Genomic DNA, 20,291 nt, shown 5'->3' with positions numbered 1-20,291 from the left:
TCAAATCCATCATTATTTGCTATTTTTGCTGTAACCTCTATTATATTAAAATTTACCAGCATTAAATGTTAACTATAAACAATATTTGAGAAAGGCTATATTAGCTAGAACAGCAGCCTAAAACAACTAAATACTTGACTAATGCTTTAGATTAACATAATCCAGTAGTCCAAAAATCATCCACAGCCTAGATGATTTCAATGGAAACGTTGGCTGAATTTCAATTTCATGTTGATGTTAAAATGTAGTCTGCTCATCCTCAGCCAAATGTGAAGTCAAATACATATTTCCAGTAATCTGACGTTAAAATTCAGTGATGAATTTTCCTCAGTATATGTTTAGTTATCTAGAACATTTAATCATGGGAGCCATTGTTGAGATCCAGGGTTGAATAGCCATCATCAGCCACAACAAACTTCCAACCTGATGCTGACGCTATCAGTGAGATTCATATATGGGACATCATGAATACTGAACATGTCTCCTCGCTATGTTCAATGTAAATTAATCTTTGTCAACAGCATCTGTTGCACATCAAAACTGGTAAATACACCGACTTTCCAAAAAAAAACATATGGACTTTTTCCATACAGAAAAAGCGACTCATGGGGATTATGTTGCTAAATTTGCAAGAATGACAAATAATAATAGGGATTAACGGAGTAATTAAAAAAGTTGACATTTAAGCTTTTAAATGGTGCACTGTTTACTGCCATTGTAAGTGTTTAGTAAATGAAAAATTTAGTAATGGAGATTAAAACACAAAAGCTGACTAAAGATCTATAGTATTGGAATTATTCTGAATAATCGGCTGTCCATATCAGTATTTGTATTGGTATCGGCAGATATCATTCTGAATAATCGGCTATCTGTATTAGTGTCTGTATTGGCAGATATCATTCTGAAAAATAAGATATTTGTATTAGTATCTGTATTGGTAGATATCATTCTGAATAATCGGCTGATAAGTATCAGTATTAGTATCTGTATTGGCAGATATCATTCTGAAAAATAAGCTATTTGTATTAGTATCTTTATTGGTAGATATCATTCTGAATAATCGACTGATAAGTATCAGTATTGGTAGATATTATTCTGAATAATAAGCTATCGGTATCTGCAGAAATCATTCGGAAAAATCGGCTATCATTATTGGGAGATATCATTTGGAATAATTGACTATCAGTATTTGTATTGGTACTGGCATATATTATTCTGAATAATCGGCTATTGGTATCAGCATATATCATTCTATACAGCATAATCGTATATTGGTATCAGCAGATATAATTCTAAATAATCAGCTATCTGTATCAGCATAAATCATTCTAAATAATCGTATTGGCAGACATCATTCTGAATAACTGACTATTGGTATCGGCAGATATCATTCTATATAATCGGATATTAGTATCAGCAGATATTAATCTATATAATTGACTATTATTATTATTTTTATCGTACTGGCAGATATCATTCTGAATAATCAGCTATTGGTATCTGCAGATATCACTCTATATAATCGGATATTAGTATCAGCAGATATAATTCTAAATATTCTGTATTGGCACATATCATTCTGAATAACTGACTATTGGTATCTGCAGATATCATTTTGAATAATCGATACTGAGAGATATCATTCTGAATTATCTGTTACCGGTATCAGCAAATTTCATTCTGAATAATTAGCATTCATAATGGCAAACATCATTCTGTATAATTGGTTTATTGGTATCTGCTGAAAAATGTAGTATCGGTGCAACCCTAATTATTCTCCTTCTCTGTTGAGTCTCTACTGGTCTTTCATACACACTTGCCTATGCTATCATACTTACGAACACACAGAAATGATTCAGCATGATGCTCTGGTTAAAAGTACAGGTAGTATGTCCAGTATAGCAGATTAACGATGATAAACGACAGTGGGAAGGTTAACCGCGAGTAGTTGTCTATATAATGTGGGTTTTTCACATGACAGCAGTTGATGGATCTCAGGATCTTCCTCAGGACAGAGATGTTTTTGGCACAACGGCTAAAGAGCTCCGATGGGACCTCTGCGGTCTTGGGTTCACTGGTGGTCGGGCTGGAGGGTGTGAGGCCAGGCTCTCCAGCAGCGGTGGGCTTGGGTACTGGAGCGTCTTTGCGCCGCTTTAGCCGCGAAGAATCACTGGCGATGGTGGTGACAATGCCGTTCATCTCCTCCTCGCACACATGCATGTGATGACCACACTGACAGAGACAACACGGAGACGAGAGAAAATGAGCAAGGAAATTTTACATAAAGACCACAAGTATGTTGAGATGTTGTGGTCTGTTAGTCGCTGTACATTTTTGAGAATAAAAATAACACAAAATTAATAGCCATGGCTCCTGACAATATATTGAGGTCTTATGAAGCGAAATGATTGATTTGTGCAAGAAACATAATATTATTTACAACATCATTACCTGTAATCAAGGGCCTCAGGCAAAGTGATATCTGGCTCTCAAACAAATCATTCTTTGCAGCCATTTTTTTTGTGACCTACTTGAACCAGTGCATCAAATCTTACTGAACCATCTGAAACAGTTTAAGGTTCAAGTTACTCATTTAAAACTCACTTTCAGATGCCTGACAGTCACTCGAGCTGGAAATGAGCCGAAATAGCAGCATATCTGATCCTGTGATGAATGAATCATTCAGTGCTCCAGTTTCTCCAACAGTCACTGAACTTAGGAAACAGTTCCGACTCAGACTGATGAGCCACTGATATGCACATGCGTGAACCCACCACTCGAATGAAGGGGCAAAATTAACGTTTTTGTTAACAGTAAACAGTCGAATGTGCCAAAACTTTCTTCAGCTAAATGAGGAAAAAACTGAAGTCACTGCATTTGGAAACAAAGTTGAAGTTCTCAAGGTAAATGCATACCTTGACTCTAGGGGTCAAACAACTAAAAATCAAGTCAGGAATCTTGGTGTGATTCTGGAGACAGACCTTAGTTTCAATAGTCATGTCAAAGCAGTAGCTAAATCAGCATACTATCATCTAAAAAGAATTTTTGATTGTTTTTAAAGTACGTTTGCTCATTTCTAAATCAGTCAATGGCCTAGGACCAAAACACATTGCAGATATGCTAAATGAATATAAACCATAACAGAGCACTCAAATCATTAGGATCGAGTCAGTTAGAAATACCAAGGGTTCAAACAAAACAACGGGAATCTGCTTTTAGTTACTGTGCCGCCAGCTGATGGAATCATCTTCCAGAAGAGATGAGATGTGTTAAAACATTAGCTACTTTTAAATGTAGATTTAAATCTGTTTAGCTGTGCATTTATTGAATGAGCACTGTGTGATGTCCGAACTAATGTTGTAAATAATGTTCAGTTTCTTACACAGACAGATCGTTTTGCTTGATAAAAACTCTATAAATCATCAGGAGACACAGGATTATAATTTTGCGTTCATTGATATGCTTTTTTATTCTCAAAGACGAGCAGGTGCTGACTTGCATTTTATGAATCCCCTACTACAGTTTCAGCTAGAAAAAAAAATCTTCCTTATTCTTCTACTAAAGAAAAAAGGTCACCTACATCTTGCATGGCCTGAGGGTGAGTGAGTTTAAATTTTGGGGTGAACTATCCCTTTAAGACTCAAAGTAAAGTACATTTATGCATGCTATACTTTTTGTGTGTGTTCTGCTGGGAATCGAACCCACAACCTTTTGTTCTGTTAACGCAATGCTCTACCACTGAGCCAAAGAAACACAAGGAAAGTATGGAACACAAGGAGAGTATGAGCAATAACAATGATGTTTACCTTAGAAAAGAGTACAGTACAGCACAGATGATGATGAACACTATGATGATGCTCATCCTCTCTTACCATGAGTGCGTTGTTGTAGTCAGGGTGCTGTAGCGTGCAGAAGTGGGCCACAGCGTACTCTATCAGCGCTCCGAAGATGAAGCTGAAGCAGATGCCCAGGTACACATCAATGGCCTTGATGAAGCAGTTGGCATTGGGCAGAGATGTCCGTGCGCCCATCATCAGCGTGGTCATTGTCAGGACGGTCGTCACGCCTTAAACATGTACCAATAACACACATGCTCAGTTGAAACGCTCATCTGCCCAGCTCTAAACTGCACAGGGGAAATCAGCTAGAATACTATGTGGTTTTTGGTTGCTTATACCAATGCAGATGCGAGCAGGGACGGATGATTGGCTGATCCAGAAAGAGACCCAGGACAGCACCACCAGCAGGCTGGACGGCACGTACGTCTCCAGGATGAAGTACAGGATGCTCCTCTTCAGCTCGAAATGAAAGATCAGCTTGGGATAATTGCCTGGGAAAAGAATCAGAGAGTCCTTTCATAGGGATATAAAACATTGAGGCTGTGCGTCCAAGTAAAAAGTCTTCAAGACTATCAATAAATCAGAAATGAAGAAGTTATTGGAGTGGTTTTTATTGCCATATACACAATGTAAAGTTTCACAATGTAAACCATAATATTATTAGTATTACAGTTTCATGTGTGTATGGAAAAGAACTCATTTTCAAAACTGTGATTTTTGACACCATTGTAATGTTTTGCCATCTCACGTTTTCGGTATATGCTATTTTAACCAAAGTGATAATACATCGACCAACGATATTATGTTTGATATTTGGACTAAGGCGTCCTCTTTTGTTTGTGTTTGGAAGGCTACTTAGCAAAGTGTGCTCTTGAAGGGTTGCCATGTCCACTTATTATAAGTAACCCTTATTAACTGTCTTTGGGCTTGGTTCATTAAGCGATCCAATTTACAGAGTTAATAAGACCTCTCAATATCTTGGTATGCGACTTTTTTCCAAGATAAGGCATCTGGATTTGATTTTATTATGAGTTTGTGCTTATTTGATGTTTTTTCTAGGAAGATCTGGCACCACTAATGAATCAAAACATCCTGTGATATCTTGCACAGCACGTACAGAAAATGCACAACTCTGACACACGTTTAAATGCGTCATTAAGTAGTTGTTCAATTCAGTTTCCGTACACACTGCATTGAATTTCTGTAAATGCGGTTGACACTACCTGCATATTTAATTAGTCAATTTGATTGTAAAATGCATCTCTCACTCACATAAATTAACTGTGTGCACAGAACAGGATCAAGCACTAAAAGGTGAATTTACACCCAAATTTAGCTGCAGTGTGTATTTATCCCACTCTTAAAATTACAGAATGATGGTAACTTTGCAATCTGCCATAAACATGAAACACGGTCAATTCTGTGCCATTTCTGAAGAAACAGGTATTATTATCAGGTATCTTTTAAGTTTGTGGTGTTGTGTACCCGTCTCATATACGGCCTCAGACACTGAGGTGTAATGATCTTCTACGGTGAACTGAGCCAGTTTCAGCGTGTCCAAACCGCTCACAGAGTCATTCCCACGAGTCCAGTAAAACATCACATCATTGATGTTATAACCCCCTGCGAACAGACACACAGAGATCCACACACGCATTCTCAATACTGACATTATCAGTCTGGGACGCATTCAGACATGGGAAATAATTCAGTCTGTTCTGCTCATCAAGGCTGCACTTATTTGGTCAAAAATACAGTAAAAATTGTGAAATATTTTTTCAATTTAAAACAGCTGTTTTCTATATGAATATATAGTAAAATGTAATTTATTTCTTTGATGCTCCGCTGTATTTTCAGCATCATTCCTCCAGTCTTCAGTGTCTCATGATCTTCAGAAATCATGATAATATGATGATTTGCTGCTCAAGAAACATTTCTGATTATTATCAATGTTGAAAACAGTTATTGCATAATATTTTTGTGGAAACTGTGATACATTTTATTTTTCAGGATTCACACATGGATAGAAAGTTCATAAGAACAGCATTTATTTGAAATAGAAATCTTTTGCAATTAAAGAAATTATAAATGTCTTTACTGTCACTTTTTGATGAATTTAATGCATTCTTGCTGAATAAAAATTAATAAATTCTCACATTTACTTTGATCTGTGACAATCAAAATTCACATATTGATGCTACAGCAAACATTTAAGCCTTGAAGTACTATGTTTTTGCACTTTCATGCAAAAAATAATAATAATATCAACAGATTAAATAATATAATGTAAATGCTTAAACAAGGAATGTATTTATGAAAAAGAGAAACATATCTGACGCACTCAAGTCAGTTCTGGAGTGATCTGAAATGTGACACGATGTGAAGAAATTGTGAATGCAAGTTTAATTCATTTATATAAAAATATTTTGATGTGAAGGGTACTATATCAGATAAATGGCCACATGTATTAGTTTGTAATGTGTCCTTTAGGTGGCGCTGTGGGACAGTAATCAGATACTGTTTATATTGTGCAAATAATGTTCTCTAGAAACCTGTGCAAAAATTACAATTTGGGCACAACTGTCATGAAAATATCACAATGAAAAACAGAAAAATATCTTAAAGTTCCTGCAATTTGTGCATGTAAAATGCATCAAGAAACCTTATTTCGTCTTTTCATTTTTGGAGTGCAATATGACTCAGACATTTCTTGAAATTCACCCATGAGTGAAGCTTTCTGTCGTTTCATTAGAGAAAGACTGCAGATTGTGGGTGAGACAGGCTTCAGAAGCTCCTCTAACCCGCCTACTCTTTATATAAACACGAGCAGAAGACGTGGAAGAGATCCACATCCAAACAAACAAACTCACAGGCCGCTAGAGAAGAACGAGAAGATCAGAGAACAGCAGACGGGTGGAGAGATGAAGGGAAAGATAAACTCAACGCAAATCAACGAAATTGACCTGAATCTAGTGGCTGTCACACACACATCAAACAGGAGAATCTGTGACTGCTTTCTGTCTGTCTGTAATATGAATTTATATTAATGTTCTTATGCAACTACTCATCAGAGATCTACATTGCATAATTCAAGAAAAGAAAACAGGCGTGTTTGTGTGCAAGCACAGCATGCTCTTATGAAATATGAAACAGCGTGAACATTGTGTGAGTACAGATGTCCCAAACAAGAGCACAGAAATGTCAGCTTGTTGCCAGAGCAACACTTTGGGGAAGCAAAAGCTGGAAATGTGTGCGTTTTCTTACAGCTCTCCAGTTGTAAGGTGCACGTCTGTTTGTCCATGGGATATTTGGTCAGATCCATATTACAGGCCACAGTCGTGGTGATCCTACAGAGAGAAACACGGCTCAGATTATGACTCATAAACACTGACATGTTCTCATCGCTTCTGATATTTAACCCTCTCGAGTTGATTAACGCGGATACACGTTATGAGTCATTTTCTCCTGAAAACCCCGAAAAGAACTTAAATTACACTTTCAGTTTTGATCGTACAGATAAGAGCAATACATCAATCGAATCTGTAAAGGGTCTACTTTTTTTTTAATACAGACATAATAACAACAAAACTTTGTGCACTTATAAAATAAAGATAACAAACAAGGTGTGCTGTCTGCAGCCTTTGTCTGCGCTGATCTTTATTTACAAACACGTCATTTAAATTAACTGTAACTCTGTGAATACTCAACAAAGAGACATGAGAGAGATATCTATAGAAAGCTTGACATGTCTATTTTTAAACTAAACAAGTGCCGCCGAAAACAGATATTCTGTGATAAAGTAATCCATATGAAAAACAACGTGATGTCCGTTTTTCACGTCTCCCTTCATTATCTTCTAATGTGACCACGCCCCCGCGCTGAACGGGCTATTCAGATTATAATGAGATTATAATGAATTATAATTATATTCAGATTATAATGTTTCATTGAAGTGCGCGGCTTGAATTCGCCACACAACAGAACAACAGAAGTGTTTTTATTTTATTTTTTGCTTCGCGATGAGAGGAAAAAGACATGATTCACCCCAAAAAGATGTGATGTGGTTGAGGATTTGAGATTTGGATTTTTCTCAGAAAAAAGAATGAAGCACTTTATTCAGCAGAGATCATAAACATGAGAAAGTCTCTTTTTATTTATTTATATAATGTTACTTGTACTAGTTTTCACATAACGTGTAAACATTTTACTAGTTAGACTTTTTCTAAGCTATAATTCCTGACTAAATGTATAATCAAGTGAAACATTATGAAGTTTCAATAACAATATACAATACTATACCATTCAAAAGCTTGATGTAAATAATATAAATGTAACAAATAAATGTAACTGTAACAAATATAATAATAAACAATGCTGTTCTTTCAATTCACCCCCCCTAAAAAACCTGAAAAATGTTCTCAGCTCTTATATATATATATATATATAATTATTATTATTAATAAAAATTCGAAAGATTACTAACTGAAATCAGAGTTGTTAAAGGCACAATATTAAATTTTTCTGCTTTAAAAATAGCAGAAATCACTATATCTATGTTATATATTATTTTTAGTTGTGTACTTACATTATCCCGACAGTTTCCACGAACTTTCAAATCCGGAGAAAATTATAGTTTAATTAGAAGACACGGCACGTTTCTTTATTTCCGTTTTGTCGCCCGTCTATGACGTCATATAACCTTTGACCCCTCTAGTTTATCTCCGCCAAATACACAGGTGAACAGAAGCAAAGGAGAGACGAAGAAGAAAAAGTAGTAGCTAGCCTTGAGCGAGACTATTATATTTTATATTTATATTGTTTATATTAGTATTTATACCTCAATCAATAACTTAGTTATGGATCACGATTATGCTTTGCCTGCACGTTCTGTGAAGCGCAAACGTACGGGTGAAATAAATGACCCGAGAAGGTTTTGGGACGAAGAAGAAACGAGACACGGGTAAATATTGGAGTTGCATTTCCAAGATAGAGAGAGCTTCGTGACAAGCTGAAACTACAGAGAGATGCTTGCATTCTAATAAACAGGTATGCATCCATTCAGCTAACTATATCTATCCGTATATTTTGTGAAACGATGATGTCTTGTGTAAAACGCAGACGGACTAGCTCTCATGTAGAGTATAATGTAAAACCACATTTGTTCTATATCTAGCTGGATAAAGTAGCTTCAAATGCAGTTCACTATCTTGTTCGATATCATAGTATAAACGTAATTATAATTATAAACGAAAGGCGATCATGTTTTTTTTAACATATATTACTCCTAGCTAGATGGAATATTGATTTGATAGGGGTCTGATAATTCATATATCTCTACGTTCGAAAAGACGTGATTGTTAAAATACTAAGTTAGAATGAGTGCGGAATACATGTACTTCCCGGCGACGTCATCACTGCTTGCGCACGCAACCAGGAGGCAAAAGACCCGCGCTCTTCGTAACGGAGTAAAGGGTTTAGGCTAGTAGCATAGTGGTGGTGTTGTCGCTAGTCAAAATGCCAAGGAGTTGTTGCTTGGTCAATTGTACTAACCGAGCCAGTGCTGGGTGTCAGATGTTTACAGTATGTCCGGATTTTGATTCGTAAACAGTTGGACGTTTTACATAATGTTATATTAATATGAAACTCAAACAAACAGATCCAACTCTGAAATTGCAATTTATCATTGAGTCAACAAGAAATTACAAACAATGCGAAATCTACATTAATTACAATGTTGTCTTACTGAACTCGGCATAACAGATAGCGTTTTTCTGCCTCCTGGATGCGCGCGCATCAGGTATTGTTTGTATACAAGAAACCCCGTGTATGAAAGAGCGCGTGTTCCAATGAACAACAACTCCCATGAGCCCACACTCTTTTCCCAACGTCATCAAAGTACGTCTTTTGTTGTTATTTTGATTGAGTGACCCCTGGTGGCCAAAAATCCCATACTGTACGTTTAACACATCAAGAGATCACAATGGTCGCATTTACAGTTACATATCTGTGCTATAGACCGGATGAAGCCTGACCGGAGCGCATAGAGAACCGTCCCGTTGGGAAAGATCCGGATCAGTCGGTTCTCCACAGTGATGTCGTGGAGGAAGGACTTCTTGGAGTCGACTATGAAGGTGTCTGGGACCCACAGCAGCTCCACCAGTCGCCCGTCCAGACTCAAGCTCTTATTACCTTTAAACACGAGCCTCTCGTCCGTCCAGCGCTGACGGAGGAAGATCGTAGCCGTGTAGTCCTGCCCAGTCAACAACAGCACAGCATCCACAATGACTGAGCAATCATACAAATATACACTTTCACATTTTATGAACAGAACAACATGAACTGTGTGAGATGAGCCAAAGTTTAATACTTCAGATTAGGACTTGAAACAAACACTTAACTTTAATTACAAGAAATAATAACAATACATATTAAACTAGTATTATTTATGATTTAAAAATATTATTATTATTATTATATTTTTTTTAACTTCTTTATAAGTATATTGTATTTGTAGTATTAGTATTATTATACATTTCCTTTTCAATTGTTATTTTAATAATAATTTAAAATAAAGAAATTTGCAAGTTTTGAGCTATTTATTATTATTATTATTATTTTATGTCATTTTTTATAATTATTATCATTATTAATAAAAAATAATCCAATTAATAATAATAAATAATACAAATTTGTAAATATTTTCTTATTATTATAAAAATTAAATATGGATAGTAATGCTTTTTAATATAATTATTTAATAATAATAATAATAATAAAGTATAATTTTATTTTGTTTTACTACTTCTACTACTACAACTTATAATAATACTGGTTGGGAGAAGTCTATTACTTGAGGTTAAGAAATTGAACAAGCCCTTAATCTCAAGTGTGATCAATAATTAAATAATACTCACTAATGAGCAGATAAGAGTTTGAGTCATCATTCATGCAAACTGATGTGGTGTGTGAGAGTGCTCTGTTTCTCACCATGTTGATCTCAGAAATGGTATCAATACTGGCGATGTCTAAACTCATGCCCACCGTGACAGGACCATCTGCTGAACAGAGATGAAGAGAATCGCCCTCATAATTCAGAGAATCATTGATAAAGATGGAAACCCTGGTAGTAAAACTCCGCTCATTAAAGCTGACATTGTGGGAAGCGTGTTTTACTTCTTCACAAATCTTTACAACAGAAGCAGATGATGGGGGTGAACATGCGGTGAACAGGGACAAATTAACGAGAAATAGCAACACTTCAGTGGAATGCAACGATGGAGAGAAGGCAATAGTTAAATATTTTACTCTCGTGGTTTTTGTTGAGTCTGAAGTAATACATTTAGGTAAATGGGTGCAGAGCCAGTGCTGGTTTTGTAGACAAACATTAATGCCTTGAATTTATGCGAGCAGCTATTGGTAGCCAGTGCAAATTGATAAACAGAGGTGAGACGTGTATTATTTTCAGCTCATTAAAAATTGATCTTGCTGCCGCGTTCTGGATTAATTGTAAAGGTTTGATAGAATTGGCTGGAAGACCTGAGGGCAAGAGGGCATTGCAATAGTCCAGCCTGGACAGAACAAGAGCTTGAACAAGGAGTTGTGCTGCATGTTCCCAAAGAAAGGCCCTGATCTTCTTGATGTTGAATAAAGCAAATCTGCAGGATCGGACAGTTTTAGCAATGTGGTCTGAGAAAGTCAGCTGATCATCAATCATCAATCATAACTCCAAGGCTTCTGGCTGTTTTCGAAGGAGTTATGGTTGATGTGCCTAACTTGATGGTGAAATTGTGATGAAACAATGGGTTTTCTGGAATCACAAGCAGTTCTGTCTTGGCAAGGTTGAGTTGAAGGTGATGGTCCATCATCCAGAAAGAAATGTCTGTTAGACAAGCTGAGATGCGAAGAGCTACCGTCGGATCATCAGGATGGAATGAGAGGTAGAGTTGAGTGTCATCAGCATAGCAGTGGTATGAAAAGCCATGTTTCTGAATGACAGAACCTAATGATGCCATGTAGATAGAGAAGAGAAGTGGTCCAAGAACTGAGCCCTGAGGCACCCCAGTAGATAGATGTTGTGACTTGGACACCTCACCTCTCCAAGATACTTTGAAGGACCTATATGATAGGTAAGACTCAAACTACTGAAGTGTGGTTCCTGAGATGCCTTTTGCCAGTAGGGTTGATAGGAGGATCTGGTGGTTAACCGTGTCAAAAGCAGTGGACAGATCAAGCAGGATAAGTACTGAAGATTTGGATTCTGCTCTTGCCAATCTTAGAGCTTCAACAACTGAGAGCAAGGCCGTCTCAGTTGAATGTCCACTTCTGAAGCCAGATTGGTTGCTGTCAAGGAGGTTGTTGTGTGTGAGAAATGTAGAGACTTGTTTGAACACAGCTCGTTCAAGTGTTTTTGCAATGAAAGGAAGAAGGGAAACTGGTCTGTAGTTCTCTAAAAGAGATGGGTTGAGGGTGGGTTTCTTAAGTAGTGGAGTACGTGCCTGTCTAAATGATGAGGGAAAAACACTACCAGATGAGAAAAAGTAACGCATAAGTAACATAACACTGTACTTTTTGTAAAAAAAAAAGTAACTAAGTAATGCAATTAGTTACTCTTTCAGGAAGTAATTCAGTATTGTAATGCGTGTCTAATTCTAGCCTTTGCAAATCATTTCATTCAAAACTCTAATTCTTCAATGTAAAACGAGAATAATATTGTGACAAAACTAATTCATCAATTTCATTGCAAATAAATCGGTAGTTTGAGAAGCTTCAATGAGTTTCAAAGCAGCTTCCTCAACACTGGTGGAGAAACGGTGGGCTAGAGACTAAAGTAAGGGACACAATACTGAAGAAGCTCCAGAAAAACAGTCTTCAACTCATCAATAACTGACAGCAGGAGTAACAGGAGAGACACTCCGACAGACAGACAGCACTTGTGTGTGCTGCTGCTTTACTAAAGTCTTTGTTTACTAAAGGTTTGTGCGTGTGACAGGGTTATTATGGGTAACTAAAACTGAAAAGACTAAATTTTCATCACTTAAAAAATTTACATCATTTACAATTATTTTATTTCAACTATTTGCCAATGCAACATTTCATTTTCTTTAAGTCCTTCTAGTTGAACTACTAAATATGGAAGCTTGTTTCCGACACAAGATTAAAAGGGGCAAGTTTTTAAAATAAATTCACATGTGCAAACTAAGGTCAGAATTTTTATTCTCTGAGATAAAAAAATAAAATAAAAAAATATTGCAAGATGTAAACTCAAAATTGTGAGAAAGTCAGATATAGTGAGTTCGTATCTTACAATTCCAGAAAAAAAAAGAAAAATCTTAATTTCTATTTAAATTTCTATTTTTTATTTTTATTTGTATGCTATGACAGAAACAAGCTTTCATACAATAAAAACTAAAACTAAATAAACTAAAATATAAAAATTATATAGGCATATATATAAAAAATAATAATAAAGTCAAAAACACAACTAAAATTAAAATGAAAACAGAATAATAAAATCTGATTCAAAATAATAACTAAAATCTATAATATATCAGTTATACTAAAATAAGACATGAGCATGCATATGTGTTTGGGAGCAATGCAAGCTCTACAGTATTTTGTAATGTCTCATAGATGCCACAGGGGGCGCTATAGTCATCTTCAGTCATGGTGGAGCAACAGTTTACACAGAATCTTGCTGTTATGTTATGCATGTCTTTCGCATTCGGATGGATGGTACTGTGGCTTAATCACATTTCGATTCTCATTTGCATGTGTAATATAATGGAGCATCAATCAATCTGTTCTGAATGAAGATGTGAGAGAGTAAAGCGCCGTTCAGCACACGTACAGTACAGTACACGCATGCATTAAACACTCATTATGTCCCTACTGTCAAAGAAAGGCCGGAGGTATTTGTTGTATCCTTTCATCAGCTTCTGGATGGTCGGAGGAAGAATCTCTCCCTCTTTCACCTCAGCGCTGAGAAGAGAGTTTTCCAGAAACCTGAGGGAGAAAAGAAAACGGAGGAATATGAATGAAGATCGCTGATCAACGGTTAGGCCTACACTGATAAGAGCCTTCAGATCCCAGAACAACTTTACATTAAGATAAGAGAGAGAGAGAGAGGGCAAAAATAAGCTCATTTTCATAATTGGATTACTTTGATCTGTCAGTGTGGAAGACTTGGAAACGTACCATCAGCAAGTGGATTTATCACGCTTCACTTTTACACACAACGCTAAAAATACACCTGCAACGTCAGCAGAAACTAAAGCACACTTATGATGCCATGAAAGATTTGTGCACGTGTGTAACATGTACGATAAATACAGCAATGCACCGAGACGTGCAAAAACACACTACAGGAAAACTGTACTTGTTTCATAACCACAGAATCAATCTGTTTAAGTGTAAACATCTTTAGAACTAGGGCTGCATGAAAAAAAAAAAAAAAACTAATTGTAATTTGTAATTTTGTACAGTAGGGCTGCAAAATATTGTGTTTATGTAATATATATTAATATGGCTATAAAAGTAATAATAATTATTATTATTATTAAATAAAATAAGAACTATTATTGTTATTTTAATATATCATTGTAAAGTAAAAAAAAAGAGTATTTACACAATTTGGACTAAATTTATGATTTTATATTAAGATTGCTGTATTATATATATATCCCCAAAATCAAAGTAATATGAATAAAGCAAATAAACAAATTACATTTATATTCATCTAAAAAAAAGAATGAATAATAAATTAAGCCTATTTGGCATCAAAATATTTATTTATTTATTTATTCAATTAATTTAAAAATAGGATATATATATATATATATATATTTTTTTTTTTTAATGGGCATAAATGCTGTGATAAATTGCATAAATGCAGTGTAATTGTATTGTTATTAGACTTAATGCATGAGGAAAAGAAAAAAAATGCAGAAAATACTAATGGTTTGTCAGATTTTGACAGGTTTTTTTTTTTTTTAGATCCACACAATAAAATAAATGCTCATGCTCATTATCCATTATTTAAAATATGTTTTTTTCACTGTTACTTTCTTTATATGTAAAACAAGTAATAAATTATAATGAATACTATATTAAAATAACATATATGCTGTAATTCTACCAATAATAATAATAATAGTTTTAGCAATTATCTATCATTCATTTTCTCTCATTATTAATAATGAGCATGATTTTATATATATATATATATATTTATTTTTATTTATTTTTATAATAAATAAATATATATATAATATATATAAATATATTTATAATATAATAAATATGCCTAATTTTCAATAAATCTATGTCATTGGGCTCTATATGCATTCCTTATTTGATCACAAATGTAGTGCCACCAAACAAAATTATGCCAACTAAAGCTAGAGAGGCATTCAAAGAGATTCATCTCTAATATATCTCCATTTATACTGAGTCTATTAGACAAAATCACCAGAAGAATAAAACATTGTGTGAATGAGTGTGAATTCCTGCCTGTTTTTCCCAGCCTCAAATCTGCTGGTAATGATCTAAAGATTGCATTCGGTAGGTGATTAATGACACACCATGAATCATCTGAATATTTAATGAGAGGCAATATTGTGTGGATTGACCTACTTAACAATTCCTCAAAGTCTCACCTCACTTCTGTGCAGTTTGCTAAAGAATGCATCACTGTATCACTATTGCTTTTGATTTGCTCTGAAGAAATGCAGAAAGTATTCAATTAAACATGCAACCATCTAAAGCTCAGCAGTGTCATAAATACACACACACAATAAATTATTGCATTTTCATAGTTATATTAATTCAATTAATTAGACACATCTTTTGATTATCAATTATTACTGATTATTATTGATAATTACTTTGATTAAACCATAAAAAAAATACAAAACGTTTAGAAAAAGATTTGGAATTTGGAATTTTAAACATGGAATTTGGGAAAAACAGAATCTAGAAATACAATTTCTGAAAAATAAAAATAAATAATATTTCATAAAGCACTATTATAGTTAAAATAGTAATAACTTATTTACTTGCTAAAAATGTATGAATTCAACTGATTATGCATTTAATTTAATTAAAACACCAAAAACTGAATCTAGAAAAATTGTAATGGGAAAACGTGGAATTTTTAAGAAAAACTAAATCTAGAAACAGAATTTTTGAATGAATGACTAAAATCATTACATATAGCACTATTATTGTTAAAACTGCAATAAATGAAAGTTAAAATTGATTAGACATTAATTAGACAAGCATCAAAAACACAATCTTGAATAACTCAAATTAAAAATACTATATTGCTCTGAACAAATTCAAACAGTACTCCATTTAGCGTGCAACCATCCAAAGCAGTTTTCTTCAGCAAAATCTAATGTGGAATATATGCAGCCTCTAAATGACATTTACTACAAATATTGAATAAAAAAACAAAACAACAAATAATAACAAAAAAAAAAAACAATGCCATCAAGATGCTCTGTAAGTGAGCATTCAGCTAGAAGTCTATTAAGCGACCCCAGCAGGAGTCTGACTCAATAAATCCCCTTGTGATTCACTATATAGGAAATAATAACCTCCTGAATGCATTTGCGAACACGCTGAGAGCGCTGAGTTTGGACACATGACAGCTGGGTTTTACAGGGGCAAGTGGAAGATGGTGTCCATTCAGCAGGAATATTTTCTGCTTATTAATTCAGCAATAACATCCTCCATGCAGTGTATATATCAGCCAAGAGATTGGCAAACATGATGAGGACAGATTGAGATGCATAGGGGAAACGGCTATGATCGAACTACATTCGTGAGTTTAAACATGGTATTTTTAAGTTGAGGGAACATTTCTGGGACGTTTTGCTCAAATGATGTGGAGAAACATTTGTGGTGGCACAGAAAAAAATATGCATGACCTATATGTGTATTCTGTACATATAAATGTTTTTTTTGTCAGATTATGGTTATCGCTCTGGAAAATCAGCAAGACTCATTAATCAGCAGAACAAGAACCGAACAGCAAACAACCCTGAAAAAGTGTCTGGCTGCTGCTGTGATCTGCTTTAAATAACATTAAAATAATAATAACAGTAACTTGAGTGAGTGCATGAGAACTATCTACTGGATGTTTGGCTGTATTTGTGCTGTGCATTAGAGAATCCCTCAGCATGGTTGCTATGGCAACTGCTTCTGGGGGAGAGGGGGGCTACATATTTGAGGATCATTTATAAAAAACGGGAGCTTAGAACCGTTCGGATCAATTTAGTGCAAACCTCCCAGAAACTGCCAATTAAGTTAGCAACGATTTCCAAGTCAAGCATCACTGTAACTAGTGCACACTCACAACTTCTGTGTAAACTGCATCAGTTTGAGCCATTTTTCAGTTTTTTAATCATTTAAATAAATATATATTTTTTATTTGTTATTTTTTTATATATATACATGCAACTTTATTAAAACATCATATGCAAAAAAAAAATTTGATGATTGATGTATTGATGAGTTTTAGGTTTTGCATGTATATATATATATATATATATATATATACAGTATATTACACTTGGAAATGGGTCCCTTCAGAAAATGATTTTCTGAAAAGCTTAATGTAAGAATTCAGAGGTTTTTAGGTCAAAATGTGATGAGAACCTATTGCATCATGAATCCCTGTAAGAAACAAACAATAAATCATCTCAGAGAGCGCCTTCATGCGAACCTGTATGCGTTTCACTTTAATATGTTTGTTTAAACTGCTGGAAATGACTATAGAAATGAGTTTAATTTAGGACTTGTGTCTGCTGAAACCAACACCACTCTTATAAAGAGCTTCATCATTAATAAGAGGTTAATCCATGACTTCCAGTGAATTGGGATGCTCTCGAATGTGAGCGAGTGTATGTTCATGTCTTTGTGTGTCACACAGCACACGAGTAGCTTTTAAGACTTCATTTCACATTAATCCACCTTATCTTTGCCAGCGTGTGTCTGAAATCCCTCGCTGAGGCCGCCGGCAGTATTTGAGACGCTCTCGGTCTGTGGGGAAACTTGCTCATTTAACATGTGTGCTTTGACAATGTTCATGATTTCGCTGATTTCCCGAAGCAGTGGAATCCAAGCCTTGGAATCCATGTTCCACTCATGCATTTATTTAAAACGACTTACAGAAGAGAAACAAAAGCCATGCATGACAGACTAATCTAGTAGTACAGCTGGTTAAATGCTCGGTGATGTTGTGGGATCATTATTGCAAGGTAGTTTGTGTTCAAACTTTACATTTACACTGAATTTATAAAAAAAAAAAAAGTAAACCTTGAAAAAAAAAAAATACTCATTGTATTTACTGATCAAAAGTTGACAGTAAATACATTTATAATGTTACAAAAGATTTTCTATCAGGGATGCATGATAATGGATTTTGCCGATATCCAATATGCCAATATTTAGCGACTCATTTAGGCCGATATATTTTCATTTGTTTGGAAATAATACCAAGTCTCTCGTGTACAGAGATTATAAAAAAAAAAATTAATTTTGGTTAGTTTGTAGTTTATTGTAACATGTATGTATGTATAAAAGAGTAACATGATAGTATGGCATTTCGAACACAGCATAAGATTAGCTTGCTCAGGTGTGTTTGATTAGGGTTAGACCTAAACTCTGCAGGAAAGTAGATCTCGTGGACCAGATTTGAGGATCTCTGGTACGTACCGTGACAAACCTCCCTCTGCACACCCACACCATACATAAGGCCTACAGCATATAAAATGTTCCTCTGTTCACACAGTTCTAATGTTTTCTAGCTTTCCTTGTGGCTGCATCCGTCTGGGTGTTTTAAACAAGACTGATTTGTGACCAGAGCCGAGCTGTGTGACTGTCTGCTACTCTTGGATCTTCTCTTGCTTTGTTCTTTCCCAGCAAATGGAAAGTGGGAGATGAAAAAGAAGGAAAAATTATAATTCTGTCACAGAAGAGTGAGAGAGAGAGACATAAAACATGACAAAGACCTGTCAAGGACAACCTCCATAACCTCACACACACACACACACACACACACACACAACACTGAACGCCTCTCAAACTGTGTGTGTGGCTTCACTAGACCTCACACACATCAGACTTAAAGCATTAGATGGAGAAGTTTGAACTACAACTAAAGCCATTTAAAAAAATAAACATATTTAATAATATAAACATACATAAAATTAAAAATAACAGATTTTTTTTTTAAGATAAGAAAAAATGTCAGCTAGTTTCCAAGGCAAAATGTCTCATTTTCATTTTAACTAAACTAAAATTTGAATAAAAAAAAAAATATATATATATATATATAGAATAGAATAGAATAGAATAGAATAGAATAGAGTAGAATAGAATAGAATAGAATAGAATAGAATAGAATAGAATAGAATAGAATAGAAAGACTTTAATAATCCCCAAGGGGAAATTGTGATGTCACAGCAGCAAATTACAATACATACCAGACATATTACATATAACATACATTGACCTATACTGTATAACAATCCTTAAGAATAATAATAAATAAATAAAATAAAATAGTTACACAAGATGTGCAGTTTAAATATCATATACCATATATTCATGTGTTATTCTCTATTCTGTCATTAATGTCCATAATCTCTTATCTACCCAGAGAAGATCTGTTATATATTGTTATTGCAGTGGGTAGGAATGACTTTCTGTACCGGTCCTTGCTACAGCAGAGTTGCCGTAGTCTCCAGCTGAAAACACTCTTCTGCCCAACCACCAAGTTGTGCAGCGGATGTGATGTGTTGTCCATGATGTTAAATAGTTTCTTCAACATCTTTTCCTCCACAACCAACTCCATAGGTTCCAGAGCAAACCCCAGCACAGAGCCAGCCTTCTTTATTAGTTTATTTAGTCTCTTACTGTCACTGCCTCTGATGCAGCTGCCCCAGCAGATGACTGCAAAGAATATTGCACTTTCGACGACAGACTGATAAAACATATACAACATCTTGTTGCATACATTAAAAGACTTGAGCTTCCTCAAGAAATAGAGTCTGCTCTGGCCCTTCTTGAAGATGGCCTCAGAGTTGCGTTTCCAATCCAGTCTGTTATCGAGGTACACACCCAAATATTTAAAATGATCAACCACCTCCACCTCCTCTCCATGCAGGTAAATGGGTTTTAATGTTGTTTTCCTGGTCCTTCTAAAGTCCACCATCATCTCTTTTGTCTTAGTCACGTTTAAGAGAAGGTGGTTTATCCCACACCACGACACAAAGCGATCAACCAAATCTCTGTACCCAGTCTCATCTCCACCGTTAATATACCCAACAACTGCAGAGTCATCTGAGTATTTTTGAAGATGACAGGACTCTGAGTTGTGTTGGAAATCTGATGTGTACAACGTGAAGAGAAATGGCGAGAGAACAGTCCCCTGTGGTGTTCCTGTAC

At 35.1% G+C, this 20,291-nt stretch overlaps 1 protein-coding gene across 2 annotated transcripts in view; it reads right to left on the bottom strand.

The window, feature by feature from the left end:
* Positions 1 to 20,291, bottom strand: part of LOC132110371 (gamma-aminobutyric acid receptor subunit pi-like) — a 59,702-nt gene continuing 39,411 nt past the window's right edge. For both annotated transcript variants that reach the window (XM_059516921.1, XM_059516920.1), the window contains exons 3-10: positions 13,729 to 13,841; positions 10,827 to 10,894; positions 9,872 to 10,089; positions 7,104 to 7,186; positions 5,325 to 5,462; positions 4,178 to 4,330; positions 3,873 to 4,066; positions 1 to 2,232 (exon numbers count right to left, since the gene is read on the bottom strand). In XM_059516921.1, coding sequence (XP_059372904.1) covers positions 1,873 to 2,232; positions 3,873 to 4,066; positions 4,178 to 4,330; positions 5,325 to 5,462; positions 7,104 to 7,186; positions 9,872 to 10,089; positions 10,827 to 10,894; positions 13,729 to 13,841 — 1,327 coding nt within the window. In that variant the 3' untranslated portion in view covers positions 1 to 1,872. The remainder of the gene's footprint in view (positions 2,233 to 3,872; positions 4,067 to 4,177; positions 4,331 to 5,324; positions 5,463 to 7,103; positions 7,187 to 9,871; positions 10,090 to 10,826; positions 10,895 to 13,728; positions 13,842 to 20,291) is intronic.

This window comes from Carassius carassius, chromosome 30 (assembly GCF_963082965.1).
Source record: "Carassius carassius chromosome 30, fCarCar2.1, whole genome shotgun sequence".
In the NCBI taxonomy this organism is placed as follows: Eukaryota; Metazoa; Chordata; class Actinopteri; order Cypriniformes; family Cyprinidae; genus Carassius; species Carassius carassius.
This window is presented reverse-complemented; position numbering and strand designations above follow the sequence as displayed.